The 27,271-nt window shown below is 39.7% G+C and overlaps 1 protein-coding gene across 2 annotated transcripts in view; it reads right to left on the bottom strand.

Annotated features, from left to right (window-relative positions):
* The window catches only part of LRIG3 (leucine rich repeats and immunoglobulin like domains 3), a 40,851-nt gene extending 22,406 nt beyond the window's left edge, over positions 1 to 18,445 (bottom strand). The window contains exons 1-3 of one of the 2 annotated variants that reach the window (XM_071552334.1): positions 17,986 to 18,445; positions 11,296 to 11,367; positions 10,953 to 11,027 (exon numbers count right to left, since the gene is read on the bottom strand). In XM_071552334.1, coding sequence (XP_071408435.1) covers positions 10,953 to 11,027; positions 11,296 to 11,367; positions 17,986 to 18,170 — 332 coding nt within the window. In that variant the 5' untranslated portion in view covers positions 18,171 to 18,445. The remainder of the gene's footprint in view (positions 1 to 10,952; positions 11,028 to 11,295; positions 11,368 to 17,985) is intronic. The other variant, XM_071552333.1, reaches the window with a different exon arrangement.
* Positions 18,446 to 27,271: the final 8,826 nt, after the last annotated feature.

Here is a 27,271-nt window from a genome sequence, read left to right as displayed (position 1 = left end):
TTGAAGTAGAAGGAACACCAAGCAACGCAGATAAACCTACCAAAAATATCTGCATGAATTTGAACATGCCTTTTGCTATTTGAGTGTCTATACCTTGACTTGCAGCAAAAAAACCCCCCACAACCAATGCTCCATGATTGCATACAGCCTGATTTAATTACTCCTACATAAAAGCCTGTGTGAATGCCAGCTTAACACAGAGTATCAGTTTTTCATTACGAGTATGAGAAATCTTAGATTTCCCTCTCAGCATTCATGACTTTAACCACACTACTGAGCCAAAACATTTCTAAGAACCCTATCAATCATGATCTCAAGATTCATTCTATATAAACAACAGCTATAACATATCTGACATATTGACTTGTACTTTCCTTGTCTCTGGGGAAATACAAAGCAGGACAGAAACTGTTGTATCCATATTCTAGTTAGTACAGTTTTTAAAGATCTAAGATAGTATGACTGAGGATCCCTTGATCAGTATGTAATGTTTCCTATCTAAGAGAAATATCCATGCAAGCTTCATGACTCTGATTCCGTAACATGGAAAACCCAATTCATTAACAGATTAAGACCTAAAGCCCTATCTTTTGCTTCTATTTCAAATCTCAGTATAAAAAACACTGGCACTTTCACCTCAAGCGTAACTCTTTCTTCTAGATAGATACTGATCTGATGTGTTTTGAAAACCTCTTAGTAGTATCTTACCCTATTACAACGACAAGGAGCACGTGCAAGAGCTGTGAGGTGGAGCAATCTGGCAAAAATCAAGTTGTCTAGAAAGGCAAATTTGGAGAACTGTGTTCATTGCAGCCTCTTCTCCAAAACTGTTAGATGTAAAATAAGTGTTTTAACATCTATGTGATTCCGGACTAATATGGTACCTCCTGTCCCTTAACTAAGCTTTGAGAGGCAGAATATATTAAACCTGAATGACAAAGAAATGAAATCACAGTAGTCTCTTGCTGCTAAGAGGCTATGTAAAGAGAAAAAAAACCCCACCCTGTTAGGGCTAGATGTATCTTTCTGAGCAGTGCTGAAGCCAAGACACTGGGGTTCACAGAAGTTAAGTTTGACCATCTTGTGTTTGCATGGCATCCAGATCAGAGCTGTTTTGGAGGCAGCCTTACAAGAGCACAGGCAAAGCAGACATGACTGTCCACATCCAAGCATGTTTCGGGGGGTCTCCATTACATGCCACTACAACTCATGGCCTGCCTTAAATTTTTGCAGTTGTTTCACCTATTCTTCCCTCCACTCACCCACTGACATCATATGCCTCCTGGAATATCATCTATTGTTTCTTGTACTCCCACTCCTATCCTCTCAAACTACTTTGGACTTTTGGCACTCTTGTAAGGAACAATGATGTCAACACAGTGAGTGGAAGTAAACTTAAGCAAAAAGAAAAAAATTGGTACCAAGGGTGAAAGATCAAGACTGTAACTGAAAGTACTGGAAGATATATGCTATGTGCCTTTTAGCACAAGAATGGACAACTTTAAGGAATACATATCAGAAGAGTCTATAAGTACTGTAAAAATAAAGATCAAAAAGGTTTTTTCTTCAATTTCTACTCATTTGACTACCAGAATTAGCCAGATTGTAATGAACAACTACATCATTTAAAATACTGAAAATATGGTTTTAAACTGACCACTATTCTTACCAAAACAGTCCCTGATACCAGAGAATATTCTGAGTTGGAAGGGACCCACAACAATCATGGACTCCAACTCTTAAGTGAATGACCCATACTGGGGATTGAACCCATGGCCTAGATGTTATTAGCACTGAGTTTTAACCAACTGAGCTAATCTCAAATACGGAACAGACTACATTCTCTTCTCACCACTAAGACACCTAACTGCAATGAATTAAGAAAATCTGCAGAGTTTTCTAATTTTTGTAACTATTAGACATAGAAATATTTCAAGTGGTACTGTTTTTCTCCAAGACAAAGTCATCAGAAATAGAGCCAGGATTCTACTGGTAGGTCTAGAAGTCTGATGTCTCTTTCACACACAAGCTTCTTGCGTTCCTTCCAGCAAGCAATTGTTCTTCCTTTTGAAAGTCTCCTTAATTCCATGATCCATGCCTCTCTTTGTTCTTTCAAGCCAGTTGTCAACAAGTCTCTGCTTTTATATTTCATGAGTTTTATGGTATACAGGCATGAAGTAGAAAACGAAAACTCAGAACTCTGTAGGCTGATACCTTGTCCAAAACATGAAACCAAAGGTTTATTGATTCCCAAATAAAACATAAACTGGGAAAAGGGAAAGAAAAAGATGCAGACTAAACCAGCTCTCTGATAAGAGGTATTTTTATAATAAAAAATAAGACAGAGGCAAATCCAAACTTTCAAACACATGATACTTCCACAGCAATTCTCTTCTGATTCCACAACATGCAACTAATTAAGCTTTCTTTCCAAACTCTCTTAATACCCTGAAGTCTGTTTTCCATTCAGTTTTCTGGGTTTTCCAAAATAATCAAAATTTACTTAGCATGGTATAGGCAAACAAGTGTGTAAGTTCATCCCTTTATTTTAACAACTCTAAGTCAGAGCAATGCAGGCATAATTATTTTGGCGTGAGCCAACAGTAGGAATAATGGCCCATTGCAGACTTGGTGTGTTCTGTGACTGTTAGTTAATGATAAAATCTTGAACAATTTTAAGTATGACCTAGATTAAACCCAGCATAGGGTCTCCAGTAGTATAAATCATCTTTCTAACCTGCTGTATAGAGTCACTAAGTAAAAACACCTACCCTTTATTGCTACAAAGCTAACCCTCCCTTTTGTAGGGTGCAGACCAAATTTTAGGCACTTTAGACTGCACACTCTTCTTGATTTACCACTAACTTCAACTGTTCACAAAAGCTGAGGAATGTTCTATCCACTTCTCTTTCACTTCAGGCACAAGTCATTTCACTGGTCTATTGTAATCACCACATACCAGTTCTCTAAAATATAATCCAAATACTTATGTCTGACCTCTTAGCTTCATTCTCACTTTCCTCATTTTCCATAGTGTATGCCCTACAACTTGTACTGCCTCCTTGCTAGAATTCCTACCACTCTTCCATTTTATCACACTGGTGTTCTCTATATTCTGGTTCATCATTATACTTTTTAATTCATCTTTTTTTTAACACTGTGATCAGAAAATCATGGCAGATTTTTCCACTGCAAATAGCTAGTAAAATTTGCATTTTTTTCATTCTAATTGCAAAAGCATTTATCAGGACTCTCACTACTTTATATTTTTTGCTATAACAGACTCTGGGTTTCTACATACTTCCTCCCTTTTCCATCATTTGGCCTACATTGCTGCCATAAAAATCGAGTTTCCATATCTGTAAGTCTGACTAAGACAGGTTCCTTTTCAAATTCTTTCATTTACTTCCTCTTAAGTCTCCACACCAAATATCCAAGACTGTAAGAACTAATTCCAGTAAATTTCTTTGCTCTAGCTTTTTGCTTACAACTTCAGCCTAAGTCACACATGGTTTACCACCACTCTTATTTTTGGGACATTCTCCAAGTAGCCTTATGCCTGAAGCCCATTCTGGCATGCCTCTATCCTTTCTTTCAATCCTTCTTCAAAACAAGCTCTTCCAGGCAGCATCCAAATCTTAATCCTTCCCATAATAAAGTGGTAGCTGAAGAGATGGCAAGGATGTAAAATATTTGACCAACGTTTTCTTAATATTGGGAGCCAGACTTAAGCTTAGTATGCTAGTTTTATAAACACACAATACCACTTTCTCTGGCAAGCATAGAAGGGAAAGGCATTCACTTCTACTGAATGTAAGCTTTCATTTTCAGGAGTTTCATCTAAACATCTTTCTTGTGACTGCAGCTTTCTAAACGCAAACTGAGAGTGTTCTGGATTTTACACACAGCTTCCACTCCCAGACTACTGCGAGATGACAATGAGGCAGACTTCTCATGACTACCCTCCTATTCCAAACAACTTTGCATATGTGGATCATGAAAAAAACCTTGTCTTTACAGAAGGCCCTTAACAGGAGTTTGAATTACTGCCACACAGTGCAAACTATTACTCATATTTCCAAATTGCTAGCTAGAACAAAAGTATAATCTTTTTTATATGTTTGCTTCAATTAGTTGAATTTTACTTCTCAAAATGACTGTCTGAAACCTGATCTATGATGCCCATTATCACATAACATACCTAAATGCATTTTCTGCATTTAAACAGAAATGTATGCACAACACTAAAAAATAAAAATCCTTTCTAAATAGAATAATGGATTAATTGCCACTTTTCTTTAGTAACTAGGTTTGTGCATAAAATTGGGTAAGTAATCAGACTAATCTTGTAGTGGCTGATCAGAAAGCTAAAGCTGAAACAATTTTGTTAACTATGAAAATTTGTGAGCCCTGCAGTCATCTAGCACTGGCTACTTTACAGTCCTTTTGTCCTATTTTTATCTCCTCACCTATCTTTCTTGTTAATAGGTTTTGTTCATTTACCTTTTTAAACATCCAGGACACAAGACATGTCTTCAGATGATGAATTTTAACTCGGCACATACCAATAGAAAGACATTGCAAAACAAAGGCTGTAGAAAACCTTCAGCAAAGTGATTTGTGGATTCAGTTCATCACCTAACAAACATGTAGACACATTTCAAAAAATTGCCTCAATTTTGGCAGCACTTTTCAGTATCTCAGAACTCAAAAGTGAATGGCCACTGCCTTAAAGGCTTCCTGTACAGATGGGATTAGAGGATTCCCTCAGCATAGCAGACAAAAACCTCTACCACATTGCATATCCTCTACTTCTCGTATGAACAGAAGATTTCACATTCTGAAAAAGAAGTGAAGTGGGAACCCATACAAATCACACATTAATGTAAAACCTGAAAAGCATTCCTGAACTGTGAATCATCCACGCTCCCTTTAACTTCTCCACCATGAATTTTGCATTTTCCACTCTGGCTTTACTAACCAAATTCATGTTTGTGTTCTAGACTAACATGATTGGTCTTTACTACATAAGCCACAAGAGTATTTTCCTTTCTATCACCTGCACTGTTATGTACTAATGCCTTTAAATAAAATATTTTCTACGCAATAAAATGCCAAATCACAAGTTTATTTAGGACACGTTATTGCTGAAAACTAGTTTAATGTTAGAATTTCACTATGCACACTAAAGACTTGGCTAAGTATAGCTTTCTTAGACCTCACAGACGGCAAGATGATTATTAAATAACATATCCTGAACATGGGTAGTAAGAAACACGGGTTCTTTTAATATTAGTTCTACACATACATTTTGAGTAGAACAATAAAATCTACTTGCACAGGCAGGATACTTTAATACTCAAAGCTGTTCTGCCTCTTCAAAGTCACTGCTGCCTTCCATTTCCCACAATACTTAAGGATACAGTGCACTGATGATGTTGGATAGTACCTACAATTACATATTTTTAAAGATTCTGCAAGTTAAAGTAGCAGGGGTTTCTTATTTAAACCATACATCCTTTAAATATAAAACTTTAAATAGCATTGCAGCATTTGCAAATCAGTGTCTACCTCCTTACAAAGCAGTAGTAACACTAAAAGTTGTTAATGTTTGCAGCAGAAATTTAAAGCAAAACCCCTGTTAGAGGCGAACCAGCAGGGGAGATGAACTCACCACGAGAGAGATTGTAAGTCAGAGCTAAAATTTAATAATAATATTACAATAAACACACTGGCACTAAACGGAAATTGCTTTCAACTCACAAAAACCCAGCAGTATAACCCAGTATCCTGGGGCACAAACCCAAGGGGGTTTGTTTGCTCTTGTGCTGAGAACCCCTGTGGCTCCCCCAAGTCCAGAGCAAAAGGAAATGAAAAACTTGGTGGTGCAGGCGAGAGCGGTGATCTCCTCCTGTCGAGGTCCTGCTGCTTCTCTGGATCCGACGAGAAGTTCCTGAGGTCTTCTTACCCACTACTTATGTACCCTCAGGGAGCACCCAGTCCCTCCCCCTGGGCGGGGACTCACACAATGGGTGATTAAGTCTCGGAGCCAGGGGGTATTGTTGAACTGTTGATGGCCCATTAGCAGCTCCGCCCCCTCAGGCTGGGTGTGAAGGTGATAATGGCTCCCTGGGCAGCTGCTGCTAATGGCCCATTGTCCTTGGGGAATGAATAGAGGGGGTAGAATATACAGCTTTGATCACCCCACACACAGTGTTAACTGGTCCCTCCTGCTGAACTAGGACAACCCCTAAGCAAATGGTAGTTGTTAGTTAAACACAAAACAGGACTTCTACACAAGGCTATTTTATTTATATTACTTGGTTTCAATCTATTTCTGTATTCAACCTAGGCACAAAACTACAACTGGGATAGATCTAAAAGACCATACTAGTTTTCTTCTCATGCATCAACATCACCAATTCAGGCAGATTTTCAGGATAATAGGACAGGACTGATGTATCTTGGGTATGGAATGCCATTACAACGGAAACCAAATTCAGAACCTTTGCTTATTCTCCTGCAATGAGAGCATTAATGCCCATTTTTATTCCTGACAAAAAAGCTATCCACCTATCTTGAAATAGTAAAAAGTAATTTCTTTTTTCTCCCAAAAATGAAGAATTTTCTAGTACAATCATTTAAAGTAATTCTACATTAATTTAATTGTATTTACATGCACTTCACAAATGCAAATTAGAAAACATCTAACATATTTTACTTTTAGGGATAGATAAATACACCTACATTATTGTGCATGGTGTCTGCAAATCTGTGGTTATCAGTTGTTATATCCATTCTTCTCCCCAAAAACTTATGTTGTCCAGCACTTGGATGCCCTGGCCTTCTGGTCAGAGCTACTGTGCTGACTGGAGAAAGGACAATCTCTGGCAAATAGCTGAACTTCCCTCTTTCTGCCTTAATATACTGCTCTCTTCCTCTCTTCTCTCAAGGACACTATGCAAAAAGGCTCAGTGGCTGAGCAAAAAGAACATCCTGCTATTTCCTTTCCAAATAACTGACTTAAAGGGCTAAACATGCTGCATGTAACATCACCGTAAGTCACACATGCGCAAGTAAATTGGCTAGACATTTAAAAAATAATCTAAATTTAGACACCTAAAAGTTAGTTTAAAACCTAGATGGGATTCAGTAGCAAAGTCATCTGAACTACCTCAGGAAAGAAAAAAAATCACTTCAGAGAAAGCCTTTTCTTCTCCATTTATCCTTAAGAGGATTTACAGTTATTAATTCATACTTATGATGCCAAACTTTCAAGAAATTAGGGTAGGAAATATGAATCCTACTCTTTGCTCTGTCTGGAACATTTTGTATCTGTTCATGTCAGGCAGGCCAACACAGCTTCACAACCTAAGGCCTCATGATGAGATTTAGCCCCAGGTAGATGCTATATAGCTCACAGTTGTTACCAGATTCCCAGGAGGCTCATAGACTGTCCTATGCCATGTGACAAGACACATACTCATCATATTAATAAAATCATAGATGCACCTGCAGTCACGTAATGAGAGTGTGCCTGGATATGCTTGTATACTCCCTCGCACTGACTTAAGGTCTTCCCAGGGTCATACGGGGGTGTGTGCCTGCCTGATACTTTTCTCTCCCATGATGTTCAACCCTCAACTGGCATCCATAAAAACAAAATGCTGGCAGTGTTGTTCCTTGTTCCAGACAGACTGGGACCATGAGACTGGGAACATCTGCTGCTCTGGGTATGTTAATCCTGAATAATTCATTAGTATGTAAATATCTCCATTAGATAAATATGAATTAGATAACTAGAAATGAGGTAGCTCTAGAAATGGAAACTACACCAACATGATAATCCACCCATGCTTGTTTATATTGCTCCAAGAATTTAGACATACACTTCTGTGTGGAGATACCTGCACTATAATGTAGACGTACCAGCAGTGTAATAAATTCCTCTGCAAGGCAAGAATATTCTTGCAGAACAGGTAAAATTCTAAGGCTCCACAGCTGAGTGACAATTACTAAGGAGTGAGAAAAAAACTCTTGCAAGAAAGCTTCTTCAACAATAAAGATACTGGAAAGAAAAGAGGGCACAACTTCCACAGTGTTTCTTGAAGGCTCCTTGGAAAAAAACAACTGGCTTTTCAACGGACAGTAATGAACCAACATATATGTATCTCATAAGAAATGTAATCAAATCAAGTTTCAAAAGACTAGCACCCTCTTTTCTGCTATTATTTGAAAATCAGAACAAATACACAACAAGGAAGCAGTGGTTTGCCTGGGGAAGGCTCCACAAGCTCCTTTCATATAGAATTTTAAAATCCTGGAGAAAAGTCATTAGATGTTTCTTTGAAGAGTGGTTCTAAAAATTATAGTCTAATTGTTCCATACATGTTCTCTTTATATGACTTAAATATATTAACTCAGCTTGATTCAACCCCCTTCAAATAACATCCATCACAGAAAAATGAAATGAATGTATTTTTTCACTTCTAAAAAAAAAGGTTTGTCCATCTATACTACCATTATTTTCTGTGAAATTATATTTAACATTTTTACATAAATAACATCCAACCAGTAAGAAAAGGAGGCTCATGAGAGATCTCACCACTCTCTACAACTACCTGAAAGGAGGTCGTAGCGCAGTAGGGGTCAATCTCTTCTCTGAAGTAACAAGTGATAAGACCAGAGGAAGTGGCCTCAAATTGTGCCAAGGGAGGTTTAGTTTGATATTAGGAAAAATTTCATCACGGTAAGGATGAAAGCATTGTAAAAGGCTGTCTAAGGAAGGGAGCCTAAGGAAGTCACCATCCCTAAAGGTATTTGAGGGATGTGCAGATGTAGCATTCATGGACATGGTTTAGTGGTGGACTCGGCAGCACTGGGTTAATAGTTGAACTCAATGATCTTCAAGATCTTTGTCAACTTAAATGATTCTGTGATTCTACTCCATGTTTTAAAAATAACCTTTTAAAAAGAAACAAGGTGCTTTTTATTTGAACAATACCTCCCTAATTTTATGGTTTATGTTCATCTGCTTTGGTACAGAAATAATTACCTTAATTATTATACACTGACATTCATAAGTTTAAACACTTAAATAATTATTTCTACCACATGAATCTCAAGGAATCTCTGATGTAGTCATAGAACAGTCATAGAACAGCTGTAGCACAGCTATATTCAGCAATATCTTTCTCCACACACAGAACAAGGACAAGCTAAAACCCAACCAGACTGACTTTGACTGCAATGGTAGTATGGCAACACTTTTAAAAATAGAGGTTTTTTCCTTTTAAGAGTCAGCATATACCGTACAGAGCAGATCTAACTAAGATTTCTCCATATTTGACCACCTGAGTAAATGAACCAAGCCTAAGGATATGAAACAACCAGTGCCCAATCATCATTTATTCTGTCAAAGGAATATAAAAAACATTTTGCACAGCTGCAGAACGATCATTTTAGGTTCATCTAAACTTGTTAAGTTTCCATGAGAAGGATTAAAGGAGATGTTTAGACAAATTCTCAATATTGTATTCAGCAGAAGTAAAGCAGGAGAATATAAATTACTTTGTCATGTTAATATTCCTAGCGTGATATAAAGAACCATAGGAAGGTGGCAAACAAAAAAGTATATATTCTTAGGTCAAATAGATGCTTAAACTACAGAATTCTATGTCAGGGTAAAAATAACATCAATGGTACTGCAAAATAAAACATGTGCTTATATGTAACAGTTATTTGTCAGACACCATCTGCTTTTTCTTTTACTCTTTTCTGAGTTTGATCTGTAAGAAGTGACATCAGTATCAAATGTCACTTAGTTCTTATTCAAACAGAGCAGTGCAGACACAGCGGCTGCACCAGCTGACTTAGCTGACCTGGTCCTAGAGTAAAAACAAACCCCTATAAATCACCAGATGTAAGCAATTGAATAGTGATCAATTTAATTAACTGAACAGCTTTCCAAAATTTACTGTATTGTTTTAACCCTTCAAGCTTCAAGAAAGGTAACTTACAATTTGTATTCAAGGGCATGATTTGGCCAGAGGCTACATATTAATAGCTTTAGACACTTTAGATTCCCATTGATAAAACGCAAATCATACACATAAAAAGCACGTCTTTTCTTTTTTTCCAGTTAACAGTCTGATAGTAACTATTTTTCTACAAGTTCATTCAACAGTTTATTGAAACTAGACCATAGAGGAAAAAAAACCAACTGATTTCAAGTGAAAACTTAAGGATTAAGGTTTCCTTTAAAATCAACTTTTTTTATTATGCCTTTATGCCTTTTGCAACTTTATACTCATACTACAAATGTTACTACGTTGAGTAACCTATTCATTTAATTTCTTTCAAACAAAACAATGAACATGGACACAATCGTGTGTTGCAATTACATGTATTAACTGCAGCCACAACAACATATGCCACACATTAGAATGGGCTCAGAAAGATATTTTCAAGACATTGGCACAACATCTTCTAACCTAGATACTCATCCTGAAGCTGTGTCTTGAGGGGACTTACCCATGTTGCCCACTGAAATTAATGGAATTCCACCACAATTTAACACATCAGGATCTCAGCCAAGATGCACAATGATAGAGCGCAACTCTTGTTTTAAAGACTGCATTGTACAAGTTTGTATAACGATTACTGATGTTTGTACAGTGCCTAGCACAACAGGACTGAGGCTTCTGGGCACTACCACAACATAAATTAATTCTAATGCAGTCTTTGTATCCAAGGGAAGCACAAAAACGAAAAGGATTAAGCTCAATTATACACATTTTAAATAACCTGCTATATAATATGACATAATCAACTTTCTAACCACAACCTGCTCTATTTCCAATTATTTCACTTTAATCTCTGTAATGCATGCATTTCCATGAACCCTGCCGAGTCAGTTCCACTAACTAGGGACAAGAGTAAGATCTACTTACAAAGACAGAAGAGTTATATTCGCAGAGACTGGTCCCAGATCTGGAATGATCTCCAGTTCATTGTTGTTCAACTTCCTATTAATATTACAAAAGGGAGAGTTAGCTTTGATGTTAATCAGAAGTATGTACATTGGACTTGCTAAATTGTTGAACTGTGTCAAATCAAAACTAAAAATAATTCCAGTTTCACTTAGTGTAAAATATCAGAAGAGTAAACATCTTTGTTGTTCAACCAACTAGCCCTAGAGAAATAACTATGCAATTAGCATACACAAACACAGGTTTGGTATTTTTGGTTGATTTTTGTTTTAGTTTGGTCTTTAATTAAGACGAATTAACTTACACTTCCTGAAGACTATGAAGCTGATCCAAGAGACTGGTCTCGATTGAAGATAATTTGTTGTGACTTAAGTCCCTATGAGGTTACAAAAATAAACAACCTGTCAGTTTTGCCATACAGTATTGGGGAAAGAAGTACAATTTAAACTCAAATTATCACTTACCTCCAAGTATGTGAGAAGATTTTTTTATATTAGTAAAATTAGAATAGAAACTTGTTTGCGTATATATGGTATAAGTGCAAATACCCTGATCACTGCCAGCAGTGTCACCAAAATTTCTCTCTCTGAAAAATTTAGAACTGTTCACTGGAACATGTGTAAGACCCATGAAAAAGGATTGTAAGATTTTGATTCATATACACCAACAACCTCTGTTCTGTACCTCTTCACAACAAGAGACCCGGATAAAAACCCTCTTGGTTGTTTTAGCAAGGAAAATTCATAGAACCATAGCCATTGTAGTCTCATTTCTTGGGTTAATCATAACAACATTTGTACCATTTACTCTTCTCAGTCCCTTCTCTACAGCAATGGACAGATACATAATGAGGACTGTCCATAAATCTAAATTGTATTTTCAGGTTTTCACACAATTCAGGGCACCATTCCTACATAACCAAATTCAATGGAGATCTTCAGTAGTATCAGAAGAAAATAGACATAGGAAGGGCTAATTCTATTACAAGTTTAAAAATGTCTGTATACTAGTGATATTAATACCACACTTAACTACACTTGAAGAACTAGCTCAGTCACTAAGCTTGGACCATTTTGTATTGAAGATTCCACATATGCAGTTTATAAAAAATCCTGTTAGCACCTTTGCAGTATTTGCTACAAAACAGATCAGGTACTAAAAATGCTATACACTTTGTTGACCACTATCAAGAAATGCTTTTCCTTACGTTACTACGCATCTTTTAGCCGTATGCCCTCTCAAACATTTGATACCATACAACAGAGACCTAAAAAATTTTTGCTGTAGCCTCAGAAGTACTGGAAAATCAAAGAAATAAGAGTGATCATACAGTAAAAGGCAGAGAAGGTAACTACAGAAACTCAAACTTGCACATCTAAACACCTGCACTAGTGGTACAGATTGACAACTTATCTTATAACCATGACCAGGTCTGTTGAAGGCCTCCCCCCTCCCAGTCACTAATCCACCAAAATGTACACTTTCCTGCTTCCCTACTATGGCCTGTCACTACCTCACCTCCATCAATCCAACCATCTGTAAGCATTTTGCTGCATGTTAAAACAATGCATTTATCCAAGCTGGCAAACAAAAACTACATTGTTTTTAATAAGTTCTTAAACTTGCTTCAGTAAGTATTGTAATGCAGACATATAAATAAATGAATCAGCACACCTCAGCAGTAAGCAGCTGTAGTGTCAGGTTAAAGGTGCTTTAAAAAGCATCGTTTTTCAAAAGAAAATTCTCACACTTTATGACACTTTTCCCCGTGCTAATTAAGTACTAAACAGTCATCCAACATGCCTGGGGTCCTCATCAAGCTACACAGGCATGAACATATTTCAATTTCAACCTATGAGTAAACTACAGAATTCCTTGCTTTTTCTGGGTAAGATGACTCAGTACAGTCATCCATACTGAGCATGCCAAACACAGGCCCGACTGCTATGGACGTGTCTAGTCTCCATCTACAGTTCTGCAAATAAAACCTGATGAACATCCTATCTTTGCTGCACACACACTTGGCCTTAAATGAAGCACTGTCTGTGCTAGGTGTTCTGCTCTGTGACTAAGCCCTGAACAACTGCACACCCAGAGAACCCCTGGACACAGGTGTGACACAACCCAGCCACGCACCGAGGTTTCCTCAACAGCACACATGGATGGTAAGCCTGTGTTTTAGTCTCCCCCAGCTGACAGTTTCATCACTTTTGTCCTCTCCTGACAGCTGGTGGTTAAAAAAAAAAAACAGTAACAAAATTCAAATACAAATAATAATCCCAGGCAGGTATGGGTATTACAATGGGTACCATCAGTACTCAGTTACAAGGTGTGCTCTGAGCCAGCCAATGGGACCAGGCCCAGTGGGCTGCTCAGCTGTGGCAGCAGCACCTGACTCAGGGCCATGGGCAGAGGAGAAAAATGTGCTGCATTTCGCAAGCCGGGGCTGCCCAGCCGTGCGCACAGGGCAGACCCAGGGCTGTGAATGGCACTTTCCAGCACAAAAAAAAGGGGGTTGAGGGCTGGGGGAGAGCCATCTAGAGAAGAACACCCTCCATCACCTTCAGGTGACCACAAAGGGGATGTTTTTTGAGACTCAGCTCTGAACTCAAGCATCTAATATAAAATTCATGCTTGCTTTCAGGTGTCTAAACGCCTACAGAATTTCCTCTTAATGATGGAAAACCAATACACTGTCAACATTTGCAAAAACCCACAAACGTTAGCTTCACCATTATGATTTTGAGTTCTCCCATAAATTAGGTTAACCTCACTTAAGTTAGAGGACTGCATTTTTCGCTGCTTAAAAATCTAGTGTAAACATTTTCCTGGCCATAGACTGGAGAAAAACCCCTTTGTTTAACATCTGAAGGCATTAGCTACACCTATTTGAAACTCTCATACTTCACTGTTTATTGCAAATACTGGGGAAATATGCTGTTACAGAGATCTAGATGGGACTCTCACTTGGTCTTTTAAAGCAGAGTAGAGACAATTTTTACCCTTAAACTTAATTCAATATTTGGCTTTAATCTGTAGGGATTATAAAAGCTATGCAAATAAACAGCCAAAATTCAGTTAAGTTATGGCTGTTAGTGCCTAATATGTTACTGGTCTTCATGTTTCAAACAAGACTTAGGAATCAGTAATTATTTCAACAACGAGCTTTCAACATTAGTGCTAAAAACCTGCATTTCTTCATTTCATCTAAAAACCCTGCAGAAGCTTTATTTAAAGCATGTTTGCCTAAATGACCTACCAGACAGTAACAGACATGAGTAGATTTGCTCTGCTGGAGTTATAACATGTTAAAAAAAAATCTGGCAGAGTCCTTAAACTATAAAAATCCTGCAATTACAACCACTGCTGTGCATGATCACCACACTGGAGCCAGACACTTTCACTCACAGCTTAAGCTCACATCCATCTGGAGTCTATCAAGGCAACCATGACCATAACTTACACCAAGTTTCAAACTACTTTTTTGGTGTTTGTCTTTTAACACTAAAGATACATTCACATTTTCCAAGTAACGCCTACTTTAAAAAATACATACATACAAATTCCTCACACCTGGTTTACTTACACAGGTTGTCAAACACAAGTTGCCAAACGCAAGTTGCAAGAAAAACAAAACAAAGCAAAAGAACAACAACAACAAAAAGTCCTCCAGACAATACTGAATTGCCTGTTTCATACAGCTATATACATGCTTGTCTACCAATAGTGGCATAGAATATGAATTATAAATATTTTATTAAACATTACTTCAGTACTACTGGCACAAGACACTTCAGAAAAAAAGCCTTGCAAGTTACATTTTAAGTTAAATGAGAGACGTTGGAAGTGAACCAAGAGTTAAAATATTTGCCTTTTACTAACATTCTAAGTAAAGCTTAGGCCTCTAGAAGGCTCTCAAAAACTTAGAAGCACTGGATTAGACACATTATTTAAATATAAAAATCTCTCATCTCTGTTGCAAAACTACATTTCAATCCAATGCATTTCTCAACATATCTTAAAACAAACAAAGAAAAAGTAGGAAAATTAAACAGTATTTTTCCTCCACAGAAACAGAACTGACAATGTTGAAACGTTATTACTATGTGTTTTCCATTTCTGAATTTTCCTTGTCTGTTAAAACCACATTATAAGTGGGGAGAAAATTTCCTCCGTCATTACTTCTACTAAAAGAATTTCAAAAGTTATTAAAGATATAACAGAATGCACTATGAAACTTTAGAAAACAGATTTAGATTAAGAAATTCTTTTTAACATAGTAAGCACATATACCTATTCTTCACTTCGGATTTCTAATAAAAGTGATTGGGCATTTAAGTAAAATTGCCTCTACTTGAAAAGCAGAGCCATAGTTTTTCAGGCCCTTTAAGAACCTGTTCTATGAAAGAAACTATTCTCTGTGTTCCATTACGTTTGTATGACCATTTTTCGTAACTCGCAAGTCTCAGCATTAGCTGAAATGTAACTGTGAACCACAATGTTGGTGCGATGAAAAACTGAAAGGCGTAATGCAAAAAGGGAGAGAAAGCAAGTGCTTCTTCACACATTTTATAGATATAACTTTTAGACTCTAACTTAATTTACAACACTTAGTCACAATTATCATTTTCTTCCTTAGAGAACTCAGAAACCTGAGACCCAAGTCAAATTTTAAAATGCAAATCCAGCAACAGCCCCTTAATCAGTCCCACTGGGGCCTATAGAGGTGCTAATTCAGCAGAAATCAGCAGAGCTGAAAAACAAAAAGCCAGGCTGTAGCTGTTTTAAGACACTGATCCAAAGTGACTCATAAATCAGCCTGCTATGTTCAAGTTTTGGTCTGGAAAATACTGAAAAACAGCTGTAAAAACCATACGGCCTTTTTCTGGCAATTCTGGTAGAGAACTAAAGGATTTATAAAATGTAAATACTAAAAATGTAATACAAACCCAAGTGAAAACCATCTTTGAGACTTTACCTCCTGCCCCACCAATAGTTTTAGCATTCCAGTGAACCTGGTGAAGGGTGAACACGAAAGGCATAAAAGTATGAAACACCAGTTTCAAAAAACCGGTCACCATCTGGGCAAGCAGACAGATGGGGATAGGAAGGTGTAAAGCCTAACACAGGCCTAGACCTCTTCTCATGCAGAAGAGGTTTCACTCTACTGCTTGGGAGATCTCGCCTGCATATGTTGAGAGCATGGGGTAATAGTTGGTGTTTTCTCAGGAGTACTGGAAAGCCTGCAATTAAACTACTAGCCTTTGGCTATACCCACTATGGACTTCCATGGAAAATGCACTAAACATTACAGCAATAAAATTCATAAACAGTCTTTTACAATTTGTATTGTGCAGTTTGTTACAATAATAATCCAGACTAGTCACACCATTTTTGCGTATGTAAAGCTGAACACATGAATAACCTTATAGATTGCACAATCCCAGCTCGAAGTACTGGAGTAGCTGGAGGCAACAAGACTACGCCACACTCTTCCTTGTTGTCTTAAGAGGGGAAGGAGGAAAGAGCTGGGCACTTCTAACGCATTTGACACAAACAAAAGAAATATTTACACTAAAGCGGTCAGACCACATGGTTTGGTGACACCTACAAAGATGTACTCCTGTGAGTTTAAAAGCGAGTGACACAGCTGTCCAATGAGTAATCACAGCAGGGTTTCTTACAACAGACCAAAGCTTATTTATACAAGCGGAACTTATTCTCTCACACTTTTAAAGGAATGTGAACTTACATGAGGACAATTTACACTACCAAGGGAATTCTAATTAGAAAAATCTCCCTTATGCTAACAAAAAAGCCCTGCAATGTGTTTTATTCTCTCTCGGGAACATAAGTAGAAAAGACAAATTTGGATTACTTGCTAATGCAAAATGTTTTTTAAGGCAATTCTAAAAAATGAAAGTTCTGTGTTTTTCCCCCCTTTTTTTGTTTACCACACTTGAATTTTAACTTAATAGCACTAAAGTAAGCTAAGCAACGAAACTCAACTATGAAGTTTAGCTTAGTATCAAAGAAAGCCTTAGGCTTTATCAGAAAACTTGTGAGCATACTGAAATAGTTCAAAAGAACAGGAGGGATGAAATAGGAAGCAGTTGTTGAATGTAAAGCAGATCTAGTGTTTGATCCACATATTTCAATCACACAAGAAAAAAAGTTTCTTTCCCCTCACACTTTCCTATACCAGTCCTGGAAGTATTCAACTCCCAGAGCCATGCCTGTGTTCAGTTCCATATGGTGTCAATACAGCCATCCACATTTCATGAGTAAAGCAGCATGACCTCCAGACGAGGCAATTGAACAGAATTAGCCACAACTAATTGAAAGTCTTCCTGTTTACTTTAAAGCCCTTATCGCAATCTGCTTTGAAAATGTAATCGAAAATTAATAAGACTGATACAGAAGATCTTTCAGTGACAAGCGATTAAAAACAAATGTGAGAAGTCCGCCAGATATTTTCAGGCTTTTAGAAAGCTGACATAATTTTTTTTTTCCATAAAAGTTTTACACCGAAGTAGATTTTCCGCAGCTGCCACTCGGGTTCGCGCTGCCGCTGTTCGGGCACCGTCACTGGAGCCAGAACCACCAGGGAACGAAGAGGGGCACGAAGAAACACGACAGCGGCTTTGCCGACACCCAAGCCAGTGTTAGCCTGATGATTACTGAACGTTCTCCAACAAAGTCAACAGAACTTTTTCCTCGCCCTCTCCGACTCCGAACAGCGCTCCCGGGTCCGATTTCACCCGGGCGCTTATCGCCACCGCCTGCCGGGGCCGCAGCCGCCCCGGGGCCGCTGTCCCGCTGCGGCCGCCGCCGCCCTCGCCGCGCCGCTGACAGCTCGGCCCGCGGCCGCGGCCCCTCCCGCCCCCACGACACCCGCGCTGCCCCCAGGGCGGGCCCGCGGCCCCGAGGGCAGGAGATGGCGGGTGCGGGCCGGCGCCTCCAGCCCCTGAGTGCCCGCCGCCCCGATACTTACAGCTGCACCGCCCCCCGCGGCAACCGCTCGGGCAGGCGGCTCAGCTCCAGGCGGCTGCAAGCGACGAGGTGCCCGGCGCAACGGCAGGGCGCGGGGCAGCGGCCGGCGGCGCGGCCGCCCAGCAGCAGTGGCAGAAGCAGCAGCGCCGGGAGGGCGGCGGGCGCCCCGAGGGGCCGGCGGGCCATGGCGGGCTCGGAGCCGCTGCCCGCGCTCCCGTCCCTAGCGTTCCCCCACTGACAGAGCCGGGCGTGGCGCGACCTCCTGCTTCTCAGCACGGGTGGCGGCTCCCGTTCATACCCCGGAGCGGCCACCGAGGGGGGAAGGCGGTGGGAAGTGGGGGTGGGATGTAGAAAAAAGTAAAGACAGAGAGCGGAGGGGACCGCAGCGCCGCCACCGCCGCCAGCCACTCCGCAAACTTTCCACGGCCTCAGCCCGCCTCCGCCCGGCCCGGGAGCCCCGAGCGCGGCCCGCCCCGCCGTAGCCCCCTCCCCTTGCCATGTGACAGCCGCGGCCCCCGCCCGGCCCACCGCGCCCGGGCTGCGCGGGGCCGGGGTCGGGGCAGGGGGTGTCGGGGGTTCTGGCTTGGGGCGGGCGTCGCGCCCGGCTCCTCCAGGCCACGGCAGCGGCGCCCCCGGCCCGCCCCTGGCGGCAGCACAAGGCCGGCCTCGCAGCGCCGCCGTGGGACTCTCCGTGGGCGGGCGGGAGCGGGCAGCGGGCCCTGCGTGTCCAGAGGGGCTCCAACCGCGCGGGCCGAGGTGGGAAGGCACAGGCACTGTGGCCTTTGCTCGTGCGGTATTTTCCGTTTGCCGTCGCACCGGTTAGCACATGCTACGGTAATCCAGAAGATGCTCCAGAGGCCCCAAAGGGTTCCCAGCCAAGCGTGGGGTCACTGGCATGTAAAAGGTGAGATGAGGTTAACTCGTGCCTTCCGGGTCCTACATGGCTGGTCCAGACACCGTAATTAAGCCCATTATGTTCCCCACAGGATCCCAGCTCCAAAGGTTCAGGGGAGTGGGCAGGGCATACAGATTCCACATCTCTGAGGTAATCTATGTAATTTAAGTAAATACCTATTGTTGAAGTTCCATATGTAAACCCAGACCCTGCAATGGATTCAGTTACTGTAGGCTTCACGCAGCCCTGCTCCCTAACAGCAGCCATCAAACTCCTCACAAACACACTGCTCTCCCTTCCATCTGAATGTTTCATCTGGAAGATGGTAGACGTTATAGGCACTGAACCTGGAGCCTCCAAAGCCTGACAGCTCCAGTATCAAGATTTGTAAGACTGAAACTTTACCCCTATTTTTATTGTTTCCTTGTCTATCTCAGAACACAGGGATTTTGTTACACAAAACTGCGTTTTAGTCAAGAATCATGAATTTGCAAGCCAAGCAGACAAGTCCTGAGTAACTGAACATTCACATGCCCCTGTCAACACGACTGTTCAGGTGCATAGGGTGTGCAGAGCTGTGCAGTGTTTTGTCCGCTTGTGCTGCATTCACCACTGGTGCTCCTGAAGGAAATTACTGTGGGAAAACAAACACTACAGGAGCACACTTTTTTTCCCCCATAAAAGCAAGCATAGAAAGAAAGAAAGTATAGAACAAAAACTAATTAGTATGTGTTTACAAATTGCTCTCATATTTTTGTTGTGAATGAAAACTGTCCTGGCAGCATTCATATGTCAATATTGCAGTTTCTGTTGTAGCCTTCTTCCTTTGGAAAATGTTAGGGTAACATTAAGTCAACAAAGCCTGTGAAACACTGAACTGTTCTAAAGAGCCAGTGTGACATTGTACCTGTTACTATCAAAGACGGTGGGAAAGGTTTCTTCTCTTTCTAAAGTGCCAGCATTTGTTCTGACTGTACAGTTGTTTCATACCTTCAGACCAATGTACAGAGGCACTTGAACATGTGTTCATATTTAGTCATGATATACTTGCTATGTTTGCAAAGCAATCGAAAATTCAGGAGGAATATCTTTGTGTTTATGTTGCTCCAGGTAATTATTGAACAAACCACTAAAATTAAAATGGATCTGAAGTAATTAAGCCTTGGACTACGGTTCCCAGAGTGCACAGCAAAGGGCTTCAATTATCTGGGAAAAGTGAGCTTGTCTTATCTTGAGTGTTGGCAAGAACGGTGATTCACTAGTAGGTGGCAACAGAGTCATTAAGCTGCCAGTTTAAACATCTAAGGAAAAGAAAAGTTAGAAACAAAACATTTTGAACCTATTTTATCATAGCAGTCAATAACACGTCCAATGCAAAAGTGAACTATGAAACAAGAGAGAATCTGAGAAACAAAGGCAGGAAAAAAAAGATGAAACAGCAGGAACTTCTCATTTTGTAATTTTGAAAACCACTTATGCAGTCAGGGAATACTGTGCCCTTAGAAAAATGTAATGCATGTTTAGTCCTAGTAGTATATGAAGCTGTTCTAAATAAAGCAAGGTAGATCAGTTCAGAAAATTAATCCATTTGTCTTCGCAGCTTCTTTTCTCAAAATACTCAATAAAAAATTTTAAGATTGATTATATTATGAATCCTAAAATGTTTATATTCTACACTTCAGAGTCCATGACAGAAAGCCTTTCTTCCCACAGGGAGATTTGCTCTCTTCAGAAGTCTCAGGGACTGATTCTGTATCTCATATGAACACTGCAAGCGCTGTCAGGCCCTCATCCCAGTGGTCTCTTCATCATTAGTTTTAGGTTGAGAGGGCACTGTGACTGTTCATAAGAAAATGCAAATCCCTCCTTCACAGGTTTGGCTAGACTTTATCTGTCCTAAGTATACTTAGATCAAAATGACGGGTATCCCATTCTTCTACACTGGTGTCTCCACATGTAGCGAGGGACTTCTGAACACCGTTGTTTGGCATTGGCATTAGTGTAAATGCACATTCAGCAAGATTAGGGAACTGGACTGAAACCCTTTAAAAAAGAATAACACTACACAAACACTTTAATTTTGAGTTGGAATAATTTCCTTGTCCAGTTTTCCATGTGACTGCACAAGGAAGGAGATTATGCAAAGGCAGGCACTTTCCCTGGCAGCTTGAATATGGGTCAGCTTGAGGGAATGGTGTTGAGGGGGAAGCATGGCTGCAGAGAAAAATTCTTGTAAAACTAGACCCTCAAGCTCTCTCTTTGGCTAATGAGATTAGTTTCCTCAACAAGACTACCAAGCATAGTAGTCTGGGTGAGTTGGGAGTGGAGGAAAGGAGGTTGTGTAGAGATCTGTAGACGATTCTTTGGGATGTTATGGTTTGATTCTAATGGTGTCATTTTCAATCTCTTGATTATTTTAAATCAGATACACACAGGTTTACAGATCAAGTCCAAACATATGTTGTTTAAAATATGTATTCACTTCAGGCAAAAGACACTCCCAGAAGCTTATGATTTTTTTGCATATTATTAATGCACTGAAATCTGGCACTGCTTTCAAGTGACTTTCCAAAAAAGGTCAACCCTAAATCAGACTGGGTTTAGTAGATAATTACAAATCATTTACCTATTGCTAAGTTCAGCAAAACAAAATTAAGATAGTATTTATCTTCTGAGTTTGAATTAAAATATCTTTTATAACATAAGAGTTTGATTAAATACAGTTTTTTATTCAATTTTCAAAGGAATCTCAAGTCACTACATCAGGCAATTACATATAGTTGTATGTAGTTACATATAGTTAAATCTGTCAAATTTATGTCAGAAGGTCAAAAGGAGTGAACAGTTAACATTTACTAAATTATTTCATCCATTAAGGTCACCCCAGGTATTAAAATCCCCTTGTACTCCTGAATCACCCTGCAATCCATATCTGTGTCTACTATTCATTTCGGATTTTCCACTTTCCATGGGTAACTAAAGTTATTTGGGTGGTATTCAGCAGCGAAAAGCAAAAGCAAAGGAGAATGACATTGCTTATACTCTGACACATCTCAGTTCTGATAGAGTGATACAGAAACTATTGGCCCATCTATTTACTTTCCTATCAGTAAATGACCCTGTAGGAGTATTGGCAGAATTAATATAGTGTCTATTTACTCCTAAACTTTCACGGTTCCATTTTATTTCTAGTTGAAGAAGATGCTTAGGGCTGTCTGGAAGAAGGAAATGAAGAGTGCATCTTCTCAAGATCATCACTCACTATTGCAAGTTCTCCAATTTATCCCTTTTTTTTTTTTTGGAAGCTAACAATACTTCTTACTAAAGCCGCAGCTGGAGGGAGAGATAAGCTAGTGAGAGACCCATCCTGCTTAATAAACAAAAGTGGAACAGGATGTGCTTTTTGTGGAGGTTTCTTGCATATGTGAAATAACTCGAAATAGGCAAGAGCAAGTTTTGCCTCAGGCACCTTTCTGGAAGTTACTAGAGTCCCACAAAAGCTCCCTTTTGGATGCAGAAGACCCTTTTCACTTCTTTGCTTTGCGTGTAAACAAGAATCCCATCCAATATCGTGGAATACTTTTCCTGGAAATTACTCTAAATGCAGAACTTCCCCACCCTCCTTCTGCCCATTTGGTATAGCAATGGATGTTTAGTTTATAGTAGCATTGAGACTTGATGACCATTTATTTCAATCCCTGTTATTAACCATTGCAATTTCACTTGCATTTGAGGAAAATAATTAATTGTGAATCTCCTACCAGTGTGTCATAAGTCCACAGTGAATATTCCAAGGTGCATACAGAAATTTATTTTTGGTAGTAATTATACTTGACTTTATGAGATCCAACAGTGAAACCATGAAAACCAAATTATACATAATTGAATGCACTGATTGCAACCAGAAAAACCATATGAACTCTTTCTGAAAACTTTGCCTAGGGCAGAGAATGTTGAGCTTTTATAGAATTCATCCAAACAGTGAGCGTTTGCCTCCATTACAAATAAACTTAAAACATCCTAAGGCAATCCACATTAGTGACGATTGTTAATGTCTTCAAGTCATGTCCTGCATGGGGCTAAGTGGGAAGTTAAGTGCATGATTGGAAGGACAATTAAACAATCAACATCTACAATGCTGTAACTTCAAAGAGGAAAAAAGAAAACTTAGTTTTATGTCATTAAGGAACACTCAAGGTGAAATGCTGTCAATTTGAATAAAAATAGGTAGATGTAATTTCAGGACGGTGCTACTGTAATAAAACACCTGCCAGGTCTGTAATACCCATTTGTTTTAGTTTGTTGAGGTTTTTTAAATAAGTAAACGTTTTGTGATAAGAAAGATCAAGAAGTGGCCTAAAAGGGAATCTGAAAGAGGTGCTCTATCGAACCTAGTTGTGGCTCTCCTAGACAGTAATTTCTTCAGCTTTTCCCTGCTCCCTTTCCTTGGGGTGGGCAGTTATGGTACTTGAAAATCAAACATATATTGCTTTTTGCAACAGGGAATAAGAAAAATTTCTCCCAGAAGAGAAAGGGCTTGAAGGCTGTTATCTGTATAAACACTCAGAGGCCAATTTGGTAAGATTTTTGTCAATGTTGTGCAGCCCCCATGTTACGTATTCACCGCGTTTAGGTGTGTAACTCTCATTGAAGTCAACTTCTTAAGGAATCTGACAGTGAGAAATCAATGGGAGTTAGGCCCTAAGTCTTTGAAGAATTTGTGTCTGATTGTTCCAGGGGCAGAACAAGCTGCACCTGGGACTCATCTTGTGTAATTTTAGCAATTTGGAAGTTTGCTATCTGTTCTAAAGCAGTTGGCTTCTTCTGTAGCCAGTGGGGAAAGACATATCCAGGGAGTGATTACTACCTTTCTGAGATAGACAATCAAAGCATTTAGAATGAATCAATCTCTGATTTTCTCATTCTCCATTGACTAGAAAAAGCCTTATGACTAGTTTAGGCTAGACCCTGGCTTTTCAGATGATTCACAATCTGAGGCTTCAAACACACACACTAAATAACTAAATAGAAAAATATAGAAGCATATTTCTCAAACGTTTTTGTTATAGGTGCCTTAAATACCATTATAAATTTTATCACAAATATGAATTGTAGTTTTTATTATAGCCCTGTTATAGTTTGCTTTGTTTTCTGCTAATGTAACAAGTTCTACTGAGGATTTATTAAGAGGTTAAATCTTACAAAATTTAGTAAAACAAAGAGGAAATATGAGTGCTATGCATAAGTAAAGTACCATGTACAAATACAAAATGAGGACTGTGTGGAGAAAAATCTAGTAATGCATCAACAGTGTCAACAATGAATCATCATAGAAGGCATTTTGGGGTATACCAGTTGGAGTTTTCTATGTGAGAGAAAAATAATATTCTGGTGAGGGCTGAGATGAAGTATTACATCCCGTTTTTTTAGGGGTCAGATATAATAGGAGAGGACTAGAGAAGCCTACAGAAAGCTGGTAACAAGCTCAGGAAGACGGAGTTTCCAGCTCTCTCAAAATCAAGACCCAGTGTCGCAGCACTTGAGATTGTGCACAAAGTTATCCCATTGCCATCATTGGGAGACCAGTGAGTCATAGCAGACCATAGTGTTGTCTGGACTTGCTCCCCCTCTTCAGGCTCTCTGCTGCCTCTTGCTTTCCCAATCATTCTATAAAACAAAATAAGCAAGCACTATCCCAGTAAGAAGTTGGCCAAACACACGTTGCACCACTTCCATAGTTGCTCAAGTGGTTACTTGCAATAGCTGTGTTTGCCAATAAAGTCTAAGCTGGAGCATCAAAGAGCAGGCTGGATCCAACAGCAGCAAACATAGCCTGCAGATCTGGATGGGCTGGGTGCCAGCTACAGCCCAGCAGGAGTTGCAACCAACACCAGCCCTGTGCACCAGCTGACCAGATTGGCGAACAGCGGTCTGCAACATGCTCCTTGCTTTGATTTTGTTAATATAGGATCAAGAGAAACTGCAAGGCATACTTGGTATGAATCCTGTTTATGGCTCTGACGCTTTTGGAGAACCTTATACAAGCACAACTCTGTGGCCTGTTTTACACCTCTGACATGCAGGTAACATGGTATGGAAAGCCTCCTGAACACATATGTTACCATCCAAATAGCCCCATTAGCTGCCAGTGAACCCTTGGAAGCTGCGGTTTATCCATTTCCGAATGATCATGGCACTTCTTTTGACTCTCGGTAACTTTGTCAAGTGCATTTTCTGCTAAGGTTAGCTAAGAGAACCATCAGCAGACATTTCCACAATGTTGTCAGTTGTGAAATTTCTCCTAGGTTTGAAGCCTAGTCTTCTCCTCTTAGTAGTTTCTCCCTTTGACTGGCCTCTCTGATCTAACAAAAGGAAATAGTTAGCAGTGCAGAGAGTTGAACATGTTGACCGTTGAAATATTTTCCTGGCTGTGTGCTGTCATCTCCAAACAAGAAGTTCAGGGGTTCTCCTTGCAGTTGCATTCTCTATTGATGCTCAGCTTATAGAGATGAAATAACAAGGACAAAAGGGTGCAATGCATTAACATTGCTACAAAGCAAATAGCTTACTGTACAGTTCTCTTCCAGCTGTACTGACCTCCACATTAGAAAAAGCAACCTTCTAGAGAGACATCAATAACAGTGTCAGCATCCTTGCACATCCTCAGTGGATAAGAAGACACATTGCCACAGTGTGGGGTATTACATATCTTAGCCCACATGTACAGTGTCAAAAGCAAAGCAGTACTACTGCAGGCATGATCAGGCTGGGCACAAGTATGGCAGTGGTGATTAAGAAACCATGCCTTTCACTGATTTGCAGATACTCAGTAACTAAGTTATCTTTTGAATGATTTATAATCAACAAATTCTCCATAAGGTTGGCCAAGCTACTGCTACAGTATGAATTTCCCAATTTTGTCTCAGGAGGAAAAAAAAAGAAGCTAGAAACCAAAGTAAACAGGAAGTTTTGCTGATCATTTTAAAGTTTGGGAAAATTACACCTTATTTTAATTGTAATGAAAAAAAATCCACCACAAATACCCCGCATTATCCACACTAATATTTTTTGTTCTGATCTTTTGTTAGGAAAAAACTGCTAATGATAAACACAAAATTACTTTTCTAGAATTTTGATAAAATCATACATGCCATTACTGAGTACCACATGTGAGTAATATTTCAGTTATCCTGCTGATGTCACTGAGATGGAATTAAAAGTGCTGAAATTTTCAGTGATGGATATTTCACTGCAGCTGTGAGCAATGTGTGCCTCAGAGACTGTAATTCTTCTGGGGCAATGTTAAACCCTTGGACTTGCGTCTTATTAGTAAAATAATACTATTTAAAAATGGTATCAAAAGAGATCTAGCCAAAATAATTTGCCTTGTGTATATTTCAGTTCATATATAATCTCATAAATTATAAATAAATGTCCTTTTTACCCATATATTGACTGCATGTCATATAAAATAATTCATAAAGTATGTTAAAATAAGATCAACAAGAAGAGAGCAGAGTTAAAACTAAAACCATAATCTCTTACATGACTTTGAAAATATGGCACTGTCTAAAAATGGGAACAGTTAAATATAAAGTAGTAGATTTTTTTAAAGTATAGCTGTCTGTTGTAGTTTGGGATTATTATGTAAATTCTCTCCCCTGCCACTTAACTGCCCAGGCCAGCGGTTAACAAAAGAAGCAGTTAACTGTGATCGCTGGGGTGGGGGCAGGTTTGTCTCTTTTGGTTTTTTTTTTTTTTTTTTTTTTTTTTTTGGATATTCTCCTCAGTCTTGGCTCGGCGGAAGGGGGGAGTGGGGACTCCAAGGAGGCAGGCTGCCCTGCTGGTTACTGCTGGGGTTTTTCCCTGGCTGTCTTGCCGCTGCCTACTTCGGACCACCTTTTCCTGCCGTGCTGCTGCCTGCCTTGGATTTGCTGCTGGTTGCTCGTACCTTTCGGCTTCTTGGACGGGGAACACAGGGGGAAGAGACTGAGTCCATCTGAAAGCCCACTGCTCGTCTGTTTCGCTGGAGAGGGACTGAAACTCACTCTGCAGCCAGCCAGGCTGTGACACGGACACTTAAGTATAACCTTTTCTCCCGGAGGAAAACCTGCTGGGTTTTGTTGTTGTTTTTTTTTTTTTTCTCTTATGGTGTTGGGGAAGTGGGTTGCACTAGTCTGTTTACATATATATATATATATATATATCAGTTATCCTTCTTGTATTAAAATTCCTTTTCTTAAATTTGATAAAGAGTGGTGTGATTATTGTGGAGGAGGCCCCTCCCCTGCTTGTGGGTAAAACATTTTGGTTTTTCCCCTCAAACCGAGACATTTCTTGGCGCCCAACGTGGGGCTTGTAAACAAAGAAGGATAACTGCTATTTTGTGGCA

Source organism: Pithys albifrons, chromosome 3, assembly GCF_047495875.1.
Source record: "Pithys albifrons albifrons isolate INPA30051 chromosome 3, PitAlb_v1, whole genome shotgun sequence".
Classification (NCBI taxonomy): domain Eukaryota; kingdom Metazoa; phylum Chordata; class Aves; order Passeriformes; family Thamnophilidae; genus Pithys; species Pithys albifrons.
The sequence above is the reverse complement of the archived record's forward strand: the minus strand, read 5'-3'. Positions and strand labels throughout refer to the sequence as shown.